The following is a 15,000-nucleotide window of genomic DNA, read 5'->3' on the forward strand; positions in this document are numbered from 1 at the left end:
AACTAGGTTCATCACTTTACAGCACCGTTTCCTGTAGAGTAGATCTGGAGCCTGGAAAGTTTAAGCCGCAGGCACTTCATCAATCATTGACTACACTGATAGAAGGGAAGGATTTAGATGAATTGAGCCAAATGTATGTCTAGAAAATTCACAAATCCTATGAAGTACATAGAAGCTGCTAGTAATGAGATGTGATCAGAAATCTCTCTGTCTCTCTCATGTCTAGAAAATTCAAATCCTACAAAGTACATTGGAGCTGCTTGGAATGAGCTCTCTCTCCCTCCCTCCCTCTCTCTCTCTCTCTCTCTCTCTCTCTCTCTCTCTCTCTCTCTCACACACACACACACACACACACACACACTTCTTTGGATCTACTTTGTTAAACCTAAATTCTGAAAAATTCATGAAAAAAGCAACCCATCACCCATCTTTTCTCTGATTTTGTGCTCATAAGTACATTTGTTTCAGCTGTGTTTGCTTTGAATGTCACACATCTGCTTGGATTTTGAGTAAGTATTCTAAATGTAAATCAGTGCATTTATAATTGGACAACACTAACAGACATGTTAACATGGAACAGGGAAATTCCCTGGGCTACAACCACATACAAAGAACTATATGTAAATAAGGAATGCTGAGACTGGGGGAAAGTTAGTTTATCTCAGGGAAGAGCACAGTACCAAATAGTCTGTTTTGGAAACATACAGATGCAAATAACATAGGGACTGAGCAGATTGTATTTATATATTTAGGAATATAAATATATAATTGCTATATATAATTTAATATATATGTATATATACATATATAAAATATCAACAATCAAAGCAAGAGGCCATAATTCTGAGGGAGATCAAGGGCATGTGTGCATGAGGGTATGGAAGGAGAATAACAAAAGGAAAAGTGATGTAACTACATTTTAATTTCACAATATAACATAATTTTAATTGGAAAATTATCTTTAGAAGTACATTTCTTACCCCTCATAGTTATTGAGCCAGTGTTTGCATAGGGGCAAGTCATCTCTTTGGGATTAGAAAACATGGCAGTGGGAAGAATTTTATTTTCGGAGCAAGATATATCATTTTAATTTGGTTGCAACTTAAGTCTTTTAAAGACTAATATAATAAAATCAAATCTACCATTTACTAGTTCCTTTTTGGAGTCTGGATTGACTCCCGGATCCAGTGCCTGTTATATGTATCAAAGAATGACCAAGGGGAATCTCAAGCAATTTTCACTTTGCCTCTTAGAGTCAGTCACAGGAGCGCCAGCTGCATGACTTCCCAGGTGTGTACCGCTGCATCTGATTGGTGCTGAGAGGCAGGCAGGCAGGCCCTTCCTCACTCCCTCTCTTCTTGTGCTTGCCCTATTTTTTGTTCCAGTGATGAGAGATGTTCTGGATCTTCTTCATTTTGATCCGCTGATCCAGCATCTTGTACCTTGCAGGATGGTCATCCGTTTTCTTTGGAACTGAAGGTGCATAGGAGCTAGACGCATAAGCGGGGCGTTTGAAGTGACGTAAAGGAGGCTTGATGACTGGAGATCATGGGAAGGAAGACAAGCATTAGCTTCACAGAGACTTGACACGCCACACACATCGTGGCTACCTTCCTCTTGGCTTGTATGTCTCCTCCAAGCCAAAACAAATAAACGCACACGCACACAAACACACTGGATTGGATTTCTGATAATCGAGTGAGCACAGTATCAACTGGTCATTGATTTGAAATCAATAAGGACAAGAAACAGCTAGAGATGGGCAGTGGTGGCCCAATGCATGAAGTTCACTTGGTAAAGAATGGCTGAAATTAAGGAACGGTTTTAGTATGCTGGGATCACATGTGGAAACAAAGAGACCATGGTGGGCAGAGATAGAACTATTGCTAACAACATTTAGCATTGTGTGCAAGCTTTGGGGGTCAGAAAAGTGGCACTTACTCCCAAAGTACAAATTAAAAGCATATTGCTGAAAAAATACTTGCAAAATACTGATAAATTCTAATATCCAAAATGCACAAAGAACCCTTAAAATTCAACAGAAGGAAGTAACCCAATGCCAAAATGGGCAAAGCAATCTGAACGGACTCCTTACTAGAGAAGATGCATCTATCCAAGGAGCACAGGACAAAGTGTGAACACTGAAGAGTCAAAAATGAAAGAACAGTGTTCTGACACATTGTGTGTAAAGCCAAAGTCCAAAAGCCTTTTAGTGTTCCTTCCTGCTGATGGGAGCAGAAAAATGGTAGAGTTGCTTTGAAAGCTAGATTAGCAATTTCATAAAGCTGGACACAGTCTTTACCATAGAAGACAATAATTATACTCCTAGGTTTACTCACCTCAACTGTTAAAAAGCCAAGATGACCTTTAATGGGTTAATGGATAAATCAATAGTAATAGGCATATTACTAGAGAGATGGTTAAACAGGTGAGCAGTGGAAAATCCAGGGCGGTGCAGGCATCTGATGGGAAACTGGTGGGTTCTGATGCTATTTGTCAAAACTCATGTATCCTCAGGGGAGGGATCCCTAATCTATGCAATTTAAAAAGGCAATTGAGGGGGTTATGGGTATCCCAGAATGCAGTGCAGAACAATCTGACTGAATTGCTGATGTAAGTAATCATGAGCCTGCAGGGGATGAGAGGCAAGAGGGCCATCAAGTAACTTCACACTACCAACAGGCTCCAGAGGAGCAGAGAGGCCAGGGGAGTTACACACAAGCTCTGTATTCTAGTGGATGCAGCTGCTTCTCATACAGGCGCAGATTGTCAATTCAAATACACTCTACACTTCTCAGAAATGGAAGACATAAGAGAAGAACAGACGATGAAAACTATCCACACAGATGTTAGCAGCTAAGCAAAAGGAGGAGGCTAGAATGATTGATCCACAGGTAATTGATTAGACTTGCTGACAGCAATATAAATTCATTGCCTTCATAGAGATGTTGGTGTAATATAAAGGTGTTAATAGATAGAATTACTTACATGACATGATATGCATTTCTTTATCAGACCTAGAAAATCTTCCAGGTTTTGAAGTTACAGCAGCAGAGAACCCACCTGAATTTTTTATTTCTCCAATAAGGGAATCAGGTACTTCCTCTACAAATAACTTACACTAGAACTAGATATATTGTGCACAAGGTGGACTTGGGGACCATTATAGAAACATACAATTCAAAAGCACAAAAAAAAAAAAAAGCTGCAGAGAGAAAGAAAATGACAGACAAAGGAGCTCCAAATGACTCTAAATGAAAATTACTCTGAGCAATGAATCAAAACATGAAGTCAACCACAACCCAAAGTATAAAATACAGACACATAATAATAGGTTACTCAAAAATCTGCGAGAAAACAGATAAATGTACTAGGCATATTACTAAACAATTTCTATAGATCCACAACCTTTAAGGAGGGGGACGAGTTTGTTAGTGTGAACTGGACATGGTGACATCCTTCCTATGGCCTAAGAAGAAACCAAAAAGTGGTCACAGAGAAGAAACACGACCATTACGATTTCATCCAGGAAAGCAGAGGAGCACACTGAGTGGCACACTGGCACATCCTTGATTTTATGTGATAGGAGTTAATATCTTGTGACTGAAGCAGAATTTATTTAGCCCCATCCTAAAAGCAAGCAAACAGGAGATAATCCCAACTGATGGAAAGCCGCACAATAACAGCCTAGTAAAGCAGAGAAGCCTGCAGGATTACAGAGCCACGGGAAGCTTAGGGAGGCAGATGACGTCATCTGAGTGTCACCCTGAGGGATCCTAGAACAGAGGAGAAAGGGACAGCAAATGACAAGCAGGGATATGGGAATGAGCATAGATGAGGATGAGTGTATCATCTGACCTGCGGTTCTGTGAGGAGAAAAAGGTAAAGGACTGGCTGCCTTCTGTCTTCCCCTCTCCTCTAGTCTCCCTTGTCTCCTTGGTTGTCCTGAAAATCTGTTCAGTTAATGAACATAGAGGGAAAAATTGTGTTGTCAGGAAGAACAAAGTGGATATGCTAGTTAGGTGAAAAGTGTGGAGGAGCAGAGCTGGTGCCAGCCACTCGCGCAGTACCAGCTCTCTCTCACTGCAGGTAGCTTCACTGTCTCCTAAAGAGTAAAGGGAGAGAGCACCTAAGTGAGCTGGAAGGACTCAAAGCTGAGGGATGCATCTGTTAAACTGCAAAAGCAGTTCTCTGAAACACCCTCTCAGCAAATACCTTCCAACAGTGAGCAAATGCCAGAGAACCGCAAGGAAGCACAGAGTTTACATGCAGAGCTGGGCAGGTGGCTTAGTGACCGAAGTCCTCCAAGTATTGAGATGGAGTTCACATCCCTAGCATCCACAGAGAAGCCTGGCATGGTAACACACATGTTTATAGTTTCAGTGCTGGCAGGCAGAGACATGCCAATTCAAGGGTCCTCCTAGCCATTCAATATAGAAGAAATGGAAAATTATAGGTTTGGTGAAAGACCCTACCTCAAAAACAATCTCTGACCTCCACAAATCTCTACATGGTGTCTCTCTCCCCACCACATATATTATATTTGACACACACAGCAAGACAAAAATTACCAAGTCAGGTGGTTATGACACACTCCTTTAATTCCAGCACTTGGGAAGCAGAGGCAGCAAATCTCTGTGAGTTCGAGGCCAGCCTGGTCTTACAAGAGATAGTTCCAAGATAGCTAGGGCTGTTCCATGGAGAAACCCTGTCTCTAAAAACAAACAAATAAATAAACAAAAACCAAAGATACAAATTACCATCAAATAGGATACATTGAATTGTTATATTTTCAGAGTATCCATGAATGGAAAAAAACAAGACTGTCATATCCTACTAAGACAGGGTAAGATAGTTTTGACAAGTTTCTTGCCTTTGAAAATGGTATGTCAGTTATGTTAGGCCTTAGCCAAAGTTGGTTGCTTCAACGCTGCAAACGTGACCTTGGGTGATTGCCCAGGTAGCTAGTTGTCTCTGTGATTTGTTGCATGTTTTGGAAGTCGTTTGATTGCACTTCCTACCTACTCAGGTAAAATTATTTCCCTTCTCAGATCTTCGATGAGGTTGAAGACTATATAAATGTCCACTTCTGACTTGGCCAAGCTATTTATTATATAAGACTTAAGCTAGTTATAATAGGATATTTGTACTTATTGTATATAATTTCATAGTAGGTTTAGAACTCTCTTACTTAAACAAAAGGGGGGGGGTGTTGCGGGAGCTCTTCTGCTCCTTCAGCCAATAGCCGCTGTGATACCAGCCCATTGGGGTGTGGTCTCTCTCCCTCTGCTCTCTCTCTGGCTTCCAGCTCTGCTTCCGGGGACTAGGCTCCCTTCCTGATTGTGTGGAGGGCTGTTGTCTGGGATGGTGATCTGTAAGTTTTCCCCTTTAAATAAAGAACCATTTTATTAATCATAATTTCAAACTGGTGTGGGATTGTTTATGACTTACGCCTTCATACCCAGGCCTAAACTGTCTTATCTTTACCCAGTGAAGTGATAATAAAATCCCCTCTCATAGTTAGAATGGCCATTTTTAAGCCCTCAGAATGCAATTCCATGGTTTAGGGAAAATAAGAATCATAGCCACCACCACCGTTCCCATTCCCAAGGCATGTAGAACAAGTATAAAGAACCATTCCTATGACCCTGGAGGATAGAGAATTGAGGACGAGAGCTTGGGAATAAAAGCAGAGGCTTGGGCTCACTGATTTATGTCTTTTGAGTCACAGTCCCTCTCCATATTCATCCTATTTTTGCAGCTCAGCATGAACTCAGCCAAAGTATTATTGAATTCCCCACTTCTCAGCATGAAGGAACATTTACCATTTGCTGGAATTCTGATTGTCAGAACAAAAATTCTGCTTGCCACTGGAGTCCCTACAAATGGCCTGAGCCTACTGATAAAGATGGGCTCCCCACTGAGCTATGAAAGACCTTTGCATGCCTGCTGTCACCTTCATTCGACATGGGAAACGGAGAGCTTGGCCCTGTACTGTTTGTATGTACTTCTTGCCTTTCTCCTATGCAGATGTCAAGATTTTGATGACAGGGCATGACAGCAGGGTAGGAACCAGGGCACCATCTTGAGTTTGTGGTGGACGGTTCTTCTGGGGTGCTGGTTGTCCTCCTGAAGGGGTTTTTATTCACCTTGGAATGTTTCTGGGGTCTTAGAAGGGGCCTGACCCTCCTCCTTTCAATAGTTACACCTTCCTTTTTGGATAATGAAGAAACAAATAGGGAAAATAATCCCACTACCCGCGGGCTCGGTCAGCACACTGAGTGCAAATGATTTGCAGAAATGATCATATCAGCTGATGAAGATTTGACCAAAGCATATGCCTGCATACAGTGTTAACTTGGGGGTCACTTTTGAACAAATTTAAAAGAGAAAGACAAACTTAAGACAAAGACGACACGTCTTTAACCATCATCCTTTATTTTGCAGTTATATATAATCTTTGGTTTTCATAAAGCAATGCTCTTTCAGGAGCTTCAATCCTCACTTTCTTTAGCCCTCGTTATTTGCGTAAGTACCACAATTTCTCCCTCACAAATAACACCTCTCTTCTGCTACCATCCTCTTTCATTTTCTCTCTCCTCTTCTCATTTCTCTCTTGCCACTTCTCCTTTCTCCTCTCTCCTTCTCCTAATACTTTTTCCACCAGCAAACAGATTTCAATTTGCTGACACAACAAACTGACAGAGCTGTTGAACTGAGGTCAGACATGAATATGAACACCTACATATAATGCCTACTACCTGTGTTAGATACCATGCCGAGAATTTACAGTGAATTAGCTAAATCCATGCCCCGGCTCACACCTGCCTATAAGCAAGCACCAGTGTCATTCCTTTCCCAGGTGTGGAAACTGAGGCTTAATGGATTTATATCACAACTATGAAGGAAGTCTGGAGCATGGATTCACATCCCAACAGACTTCAGATCCTTCCTGGTACCCGGAAAATTATCTAAGCCCTGAATTTAGCTTTAATAGGTGCCATAACAGGCTTAAAATGTCAAGTTAAAACTACTTCATTTAAGGTCTTAGCTGGAGTCAGTCTTGTGGATTCTCTAGAGCCAGGTTTCTGCTAACCCTATAATGGCTGCCTCAGTCAAGATATCTCTTTCCTGCCCTCTGATTCAGCTTTGGTGCTGCCCTCATGTGACATCACTGCTTGGCTTTCCATTCTCATCTCAGTAAGGGAGATAGATTAGCACTCACTTCAGAAGTCACTAATAAGACTGAAAAGCAGCCAGCACTGATGCATGGGAGTGCTCATTCCCGTAAGTTTCTTTCCCTTGCCTTCATGCGAGGCAAGCATGGGACCAAGGTTTCTCTCCCTTGTCTGCCATGAAGACCTGCAATTGTCTGGCAGGTTTATTAACCCCAGGAATATGCAGGAGCATATTCCCTATTTGGGAATTCACATGTATCCCAAGATGTGAAAGCATTAGCTTGAAGCCAGGCAGAAAGGACCCTTGACTTTTTGTAGAAATAGGATTTTACAATATTAACCCTACCAGAAAATTATTCTTAATCCACACATATTACATGCAGTGTCATCCAAAGTGACACTTTATCTTTAAACTCTCAATGGTCTGTTTCATATTAAATGCTGGAATGACTAACTAACTCCCTTATCTGCATTTTTAAAGATTCCAGCTCTCCAAAGACTACCTGAAGAAAACCAGAAGTCCATATGATCTATAGCCCTTTTTCCTTCTCCTCAGAAAGACCAAATATCTCTGTGAGGTGGAAAAGGAAGGCTTGCAATCTAAGAAGCTATCTAATAATCATCATGTTCTGCCAAAGTCAAGAACCACAGACTGGCCTAGTTCATCTCATTATTATTTTTTCTTTGAAAGAAAAAAAAGTCATTTATAATATTGTCAAATTGCACCATATAATGATGTTTTAGCTAATAAATGGACTGCATATAGAATTGAATATGCTCTACAGTCCAAATGCTACACCATAGAGGCTTATGTAAGTATGTATATAAGTACACTGTTTGATGCTCACACAATGAAATCACCTAATGACATATTCTTGGGACTGAATTCCCATTGGGCAGTGATGTAGGCCAATATTTAGGGTTAGAGAGGTCTTTGGGATACATGGCTAGGTCTGGTTTATACTCTTATCCCTGTTCACCAGCACCTACACAGTATAGACTCTGTGCTAAATCTATGCCAGAAAAAGCCCCATGAGAGTTCTCCTTTTGGAAGCAGTAGGTGGCATTCTGGGAGAACCATAGGCTTGCAGGCACACAGAGCTGGGATAATTACTACTCTCTCTGAGATCCTAGGGTCACCTCCACTCAGAGCTTTGTTCCTTTTCATGCATTCTCTGATGTGGGGAGAGGGGTAATTTCCTTGCATGGCCGTGTGAAAACTTTAGGATGCTGTGCATGGGAGAACAAACTGGAAGTGCTTGGCAGTGGGTGTGTGATAGGTGTTTTGTGACATGATATTATTACGTGATAGCTGAGCACGGAGAACCAGGATGCTTTCCCACAGTCTGCTCTCTTGATTTTCTTATAACCAGATTCCCTATACTTGATTTACACCTGCACGATCTCACCACACACTAGAGAGATTCTGTAGCATATTTATTTGTATTCGGCAGAGAACACACCCCTTAGTTTCCTGGGGGAACCACTTTGAAACTAAGTGGGATTCTAAGCAAAGCAAAACACCTAGCTCACACTTTGAACTAAACAAGTAAGGAGATGGTGGTCCAATCAGTGACTCTGGCCAGGACGTATTGAAGAACACAAAGAGTTCTTGAGATCCTGGTGGGATGAATGACTCAGAGAACCAATGAGAAGCCAGAGCTTTGTCCCGGATTTTTAATCTGGATGTAATTAGTAAGAGGATGGGGAGATTATGAAAATGACAGGGCCAGTTATGATTCCTGAGACTCTGCATTCCTTCTGATGAGGCATAGTTAAGTGAGTCACTCTCTGTGGAAGTCATTCATAAGTGGATGCTCTGGCTTTCTTTTTCGATACTTCTTCATTCCATAGCCACTTCAGTCCTGTGTACCTGTTTCCTGGGGCAGAGGTAATGTGTGCACACATTTGTATCTCCTGATACGACATAGTATCAGGTGCTGAGAAATGTTTAAATGAGTGAACGAGCTACTGTGCATCACACTCCGTAACCTTCATGAATGTTTTCTTTAAAAAATAAATGACTCTCTTCAAATGTACACCAGCTGGCAAAGTTGTCAGCATCGACAGAAGCCAATATTTCTCCCTTACTTCCGCAATGGCTTCATACCTAGAGTTACTCCCTATGCTTGCTTAAGAAGGATGTCAATGAGTTCATTCCTTCACAAACTTCAAGTCTAGGGAGGAAGCAAAACTGTGTCTATACAGGTGCTGCAACCATGGCTTCTGTCTTTAGATTTTGCTATAGCATGAAAGGCACTGAGGCAGAGTTCTCAAGCCCCTGTGGAGGGGTATGAAAGAAAATGGCCCCCCAAAGGGAGTGGCACTATTAGGAGGTGTGGCATTGTTGGAGTAGGTGTGGTCTTGTTGGGAGGAAATGTGTCACTGTGGGGGTGGGCACTGAGTCCTCCTATGTTCAAGCTGCTCCCAGTGTCACAGTCTACTTCCTGTTGTCTGCACATCAACATGTAGCAGCTCCTTCTCCAGCACCATGTCTGCCTGCAGGCTGCTCTGCTGCACACTGCCATGTTCTCCGCCATGATGAAATGGACTAAACCTCTGAAACTGTAAGCCCACCCCTCAAATAAATATTTTCTTTTATAAGAGTTGCCATGGTCACGTGTCTTTCCACAAGCAGTACAGACCCTAAATAAGATGCCCTTCCTTGACAAACTTGTGAAGAGGACAGAGCCACTGTATAAGGCTAGAAAATCAACTCTTTCCCTATCCAGACAACAGCTACCTTCTAATACCTGGTGCTACTATTTTTTAAGGTAAGAAATCCTCCCTCAAGATCATTTTTAGCTTCATTTTTTTTTTGTTCTCCCTTTGTCTGTCCTGGCACACAAAGTCCATGCCACACACTGTGACAGATAAAGCTGTGCAAAGCCTTTCACTCAATTCTTCTCATCAATATGCAGATTTCTTCCTACCTGATTATTTAGGTTTAAAAATGTAAGACTAATCAGTTACCTGCATGCACTTTATCCATGCTAAACCATGTCAGAGGCCCATGAAGGGAAATTCTTCAGTTATACAGCTCTGAGTAGCATAGCAAGGCATAGAAGGAAGCCTTGACTCCGTCCACAGTAAGTGAGTGACAACTGCCAACCATCACAGGAAACTTAGGGTGAAAGTTTGCAGCAGAATCAACAGTCATTTGGGATAGGATCCTTCACTCGGGAGCTTTGAGCCTTAAAGCCACAAGTGGGGAATGGATAATTACCTGCAGCCTTTGGCAGCAACAAATCCCTCAGGAATGAGAACAGGCTTGATACTTGCCAAAGATGGCTTTGGGCAAGCTATTCAGGTGTCCTTATCTGTTAAAGAAGATGTGACTACCAATATCCTCAGAGAATCATCAGGGTTAATCCATGTTATTAACTTAGCATTGTCCCTGATGTCTGTAAGTTTAAAATACATATAAAAGTACCTGATTTTTTTTTTTTAAAAACTGTATTAGGGAAACCAAAAGCCACCAATTGAAGTTAAATATTCAATAACTTACAATACATTTAGATTTTGTTTAGTAAAAGAAATATAAGATTTCCATAATGCCTTCAGACCTTGAAGATGGTCAGGTATCTTCCAACGACGTTTCTGGATGGATGTTTTACCCGTAGTCTCCTGCAACAAGACATACATTAAAGTCATTGAGAGCTGGATGGAATTTGGCACAGAAAATCTCTCTACAGCAGGCAGCAGAATTGAGAAGCAGAGCCGTATCTACTGCGAGACTACTGTGCATGCCGCACTGTGTGCAAGGGGCACTCAGCTATATCTGCGTCAGCGACAGCTAGGTACTGTACCTGTCCTCTAAGATTGCTTCAGGAGGCACCTGGGAAGCTGCTCAGAGGTGACTGCTTTGGATGGATAACAGTTATGGCTGGTCATGGTGGTAAAACTCTGAGCTGTTCTTCCAGCAAGAGCCAACAGTTCCTCAGTTCTCCATCAGGGTGGATGTCCTTCACCCCTGAACACCATGAAGTTCAAAAATTCCATTGGGCAACAAATGAAGTAGGCACTAGGAAAAACACGTCTGTATGTGCTAGCCTTTTCCACGGAAGAGCCACTCTGGCTAAGATGTGCAAGGGTTCCTGAGGACCGGGACCCCACGTAGTTTTCTTGTGCTGAAGCTGAAGGATGAGCCTTCAGAACTGTGCAGTCCTTTGACGAAACAATCATTGCAGACTTCTGACAAGTAACCTCCAGAACTTCTAAAAGACTCAGCTCCTCCTATCCCAACCATCCCCACAGGTTAGAAAGGGAAAATGTCAAAGTTCAAAGAGTGCATGTTAAACTAGCAACATGAATGACAACAGCCACCACTGTTTTGTAAAACAGTCATAGTTTTATGTAAAATTGTATTTTAAATCTATGGAGAAGTATAAATACTAACACAATAAGTACCTATCCTCTCCATACAGCTTAATAAGATTAGCGTTTTAAATATTTTTAAAGAGGTTAAATGGGAGCAGAGAAAATGCTCAGTGGGTAAAGTGCCGGCGGTACAAACCCGAGGACCTGAGTTCAGACTGCTAGCGTCATTATAAAACACTAGATGTGGTAGATTATTCTTTTAACCCTAACCCTAGGGTGGCTTCCAGAGGGATGCCGAGGGCTTGGTGGCCAGTCATCCCAGCTAGTTTGTAAGTTCCAGGTTCAGTGAGAAATCCCATCTCAAAAAAGAAGGTGGGAATTGACAAAGAAGGAAATTCTGCATTCTTGGCCATTTCCTTTCTTCTCTCTGCCTACTGACTTCTTGCTTGTTCAGTTTTTCATTTGGATGCCTGTTCTCACTTCGACTGTTGTGCTGCAGTGACTGCTGGGATGCATTATCAAGACCGGAAATTTCTCCTCATGGTTAAACACCTTGAATTCTTCGATCTGAGTTCCATGCTTTTGGGTCCGGGTATAGGCCCTCTGCTTTAAAAACCCCATGCCCTGGGAAAGTCACCCTTTGCTCTTTACTCCTCAGCCACTGATGCCACTACCCACCTCATGTTTTTCTGTATATTTTGTACAGGCAGAATCATTGTCACATGACTTTTTGCGTCTGGCTTCTTCTACTGAGCAAAATGTTCTCCCCAATCTTCAGACTGCACCAGGACTTCATTCATTTGGAATGGCTGTGACGTTTTGTCAGGTTATCCTTCAGTACTGGAAAGGAGGGAGTTTCCACATTTGGACTACTATGGGAAATGTCACTGTAACCACATGGGAGCAAGGTATCCGATGAAATTTTCCTTTAATTTCTCTTGCTTATGAATCTAAAATTCCTGGGTCATTTGATTACATAGAAGGTTTAACTCTTGCTTTGTTTTGGTTTTGGTTTGAGACAAGGCTTCTCTATGTAGCCTAAGTTGGCCTGGAACTTGCTGTGGAGTCTGGGCTGCTATCTAACACTTGCCCCCTCCCCCCGACTTTCTGTCCCAGAACATGTACCAGGACACTTGGATACGTTTAACTTTTTAAGAAACTGTAAACATTTCCCAAAATGAGTTACTGAAGTTTCATTATATATTCTAGAAATTAACTCCTAATCAAACATATCATTTGCCAATATTTTCTTTCATGCTCTGGTTTGCCTTCTGACACAGTTGGTAGTCTTGTTGGCTATCCAACAGTCTGTTATTTTGATGAGGCTCAATTTGCCTGTCACCTCTTGTGTTATCTCTCGAATTTGTGTGTCCTGTGCTTCCTTCCACCTTTCTTGCCCCTGGGGCAGCTCTGTGTAGAGTTTGTATTTACTTCCATTTGATCCCTTAAAATTTTCTGTCAGGCTTAAGATAATACCTGGTTCTAAAAGCCCACAGTCATATTGGGAAAGTCAGAGATTCACTTCCAGTACTGACATTGGCTGTTTTTCCTTAGCTCCAGATCAGTAGCTCTGCCTAGTGTTCCAAACAAAGGCCAGCAGCATTGATTTTACCCTTCTTGGACCCTGTCCTGTATTCTGACCAGGTCCCTCTCTGAATGCCTGTATCCCAGTGTCTGTTTGGGTTGTGAAGCACAGCTGTCCCACAGCATCTGTCCTGGGGTATCAGGTACCTTGTGTAATTCCCTTTGGTTTCTGGTTCCCAGAGCTGTTGGTCTCTTACACTGTCTTTCAAGACTTTACTTCATTTTTCTATTTTGTTTGTCTCTGCATGTGTTTAGAGCAGAAGATTATCCATCAAGGAATGAGCATCTCAGGTCATCCTGGCCAGAATTCACAAAAGGAGTCTCCTCATTTAATTACCTGCAGCTGATTGATGTAGTCATGCTGAATTAAATCCATCCATGGCAATGGTGTTAATGCCTGAATCTTAAAATCTTCAACTAACTGCCCAATCAATGGTTCTTAAAGCTACTTTTGCTAGATATTAATGGTTTTCTATAACACAGTTTGAACATGAGAAGACACCAGTCCTATCTGAGTAGGTAGCCATAAAGCCATCTAAGCCAGAAGTAGGAAACATGTATATAGTTCCTGAGGCAGAAGGGGCCAGAGAATGCTGACGACTATAATTAGCAAGGTGGAGGCACATGTTAGACAGAGTGCCTGGCATTGTGTCATGCATTTTGGGAGGTACCCACTTTACTCCGTATAAGCTTTGGAGATGGTCAGAGCTTAGAAGTTAAGTCTTTGGAACAAGTTGAGACTGACAAACTCAGGTGAAAGACAAGGCTGCCAACATGGTGATTCACAGGCCATGTAACCCTAGCAAGCTATTGTGGTGTTCAGCACAGCAGGTCAGGTCACATCAGGGCTGCATACTCTTATTGAGAGCCATGATGACCTCTGAGGTCTTTCCTGGCTCAAGAACGAGATAACTTTTCCAAGGATCACGATCATTTTCCCGTGGTATTGCTGAGATGATGTTAGCCTCCTCCCAATGCTCTACAATCTGAAGTGTACCGCAGTGGGCACATGATAAGATGGCTTCTAGGCATAAAGGATGCTTCATTTCTAAGCAATCACAAACTAATCCTGAGGGTGCTCACTCCCTCACTTGTAGAAGCCTTGTGGAAACGGATGAGCATCTACCTATCACCTTGGCAGTCTGGGATCAGGAAGGAGTAAGATGAGCTCCACTGTGGAAAATGTCACCTGTCAACAGGTAAAAGCACTTTAAAGCAAATCATGGCCATGCGATATTGCCAGATATTTGATTATATACTGGGTAAAGATGTGTCACTGTGACTGGTTTGAAAAGGAGCTAAACAGCCAATAGCTAAGCAGAGAGAATAGGTAAGACCTCTAGGCAAAGAGAGAAACTGGCACACAGAGGAGATACCAGTGAGATGCAGAAAAAGTTGGAAGTATAGAATGAAAGAAAGGTAGAATGTAGATTAAAAGGGTATAACGTAGTTTAAATAACATGGGGTAATTTAAGATATAAAAGCTGGCTAGGAAGAACCCTAAGTTATAGGCCAAGATGCTATAATCAATAAGTCTCCATATAATTCCTTGGGAGCTGGTTGGCAGGACAGAGAAAGACCCATTACAATGCAATATTAATTCTCACTAGATGGTTTGGAGAGAGCTGCAAAGAGAAATGCACCAAGGGAAATTAGTTTCAGTAAGTCACAGAGGCAAGAAAATTCAAGGCTCCTTAGCCAACAATGACTGAATCTAGAGGTCAGGCCTGTAAAAGGAGCTATGGCACATAAACTGGAATACTAAGTCAATGTGGATTATTTTTCCTGTCAAGAATATCACTAATTGTGAAGTGAGGTACTATTGAACCTACAAGCAAGAAAAAATGTGAGTTAAATTATTACACACCATGGATCATAAACTGGATCAGGCCAGGTGGAGGGCAGGGTAGGGGTAGAG

At 42.0% G+C, this 15,000-nt stretch overlaps 1 protein-coding gene across 5 annotated transcripts in view; it reads right to left on the reverse strand.

Annotated features, from left to right (window-relative positions):
• Positions 1 to 361: 361 nt before the first annotated feature.
• The window catches only part of Pde1c (phosphodiesterase 1C), a 433,383-nt gene continuing 418,744 nt past the window's right edge, over positions 362 to 15,000 (reverse strand). For 2 of the 5 annotated variants that reach the window (XM_050155518.1, XM_050155515.1), the window contains 2 exons: positions 10,745 to 10,805; positions 362 to 1,539 (listed from right to left, as the gene is read on the reverse strand). In XM_050155518.1, coding sequence (XP_050011475.1) covers positions 10,792 to 10,805 — 14 coding nt within the window. In that variant the 3' untranslated portion in view covers positions 362 to 1,539; positions 10,745 to 10,791. Of the gene's footprint in view, positions 1,540 to 10,519; positions 10,806 to 15,000 lie in introns of those variants that run through there. The other 3 variants (XM_050155519.1, XM_050155520.1, XM_050155517.1) reach the window with 2 other exon arrangements.

The sequence above is a fragment of the Alexandromys fortis genome, unplaced genomic scaffold, assembly GCF_014885135.2.
Source record: "Alexandromys fortis isolate MF-2015 unplaced genomic scaffold, M_Fortis_MF-2015_v1.1 scaffold_93, whole genome shotgun sequence".
Classification (NCBI taxonomy): domain Eukaryota; kingdom Metazoa; phylum Chordata; class Mammalia; order Rodentia; family Cricetidae; genus Alexandromys; species Alexandromys fortis.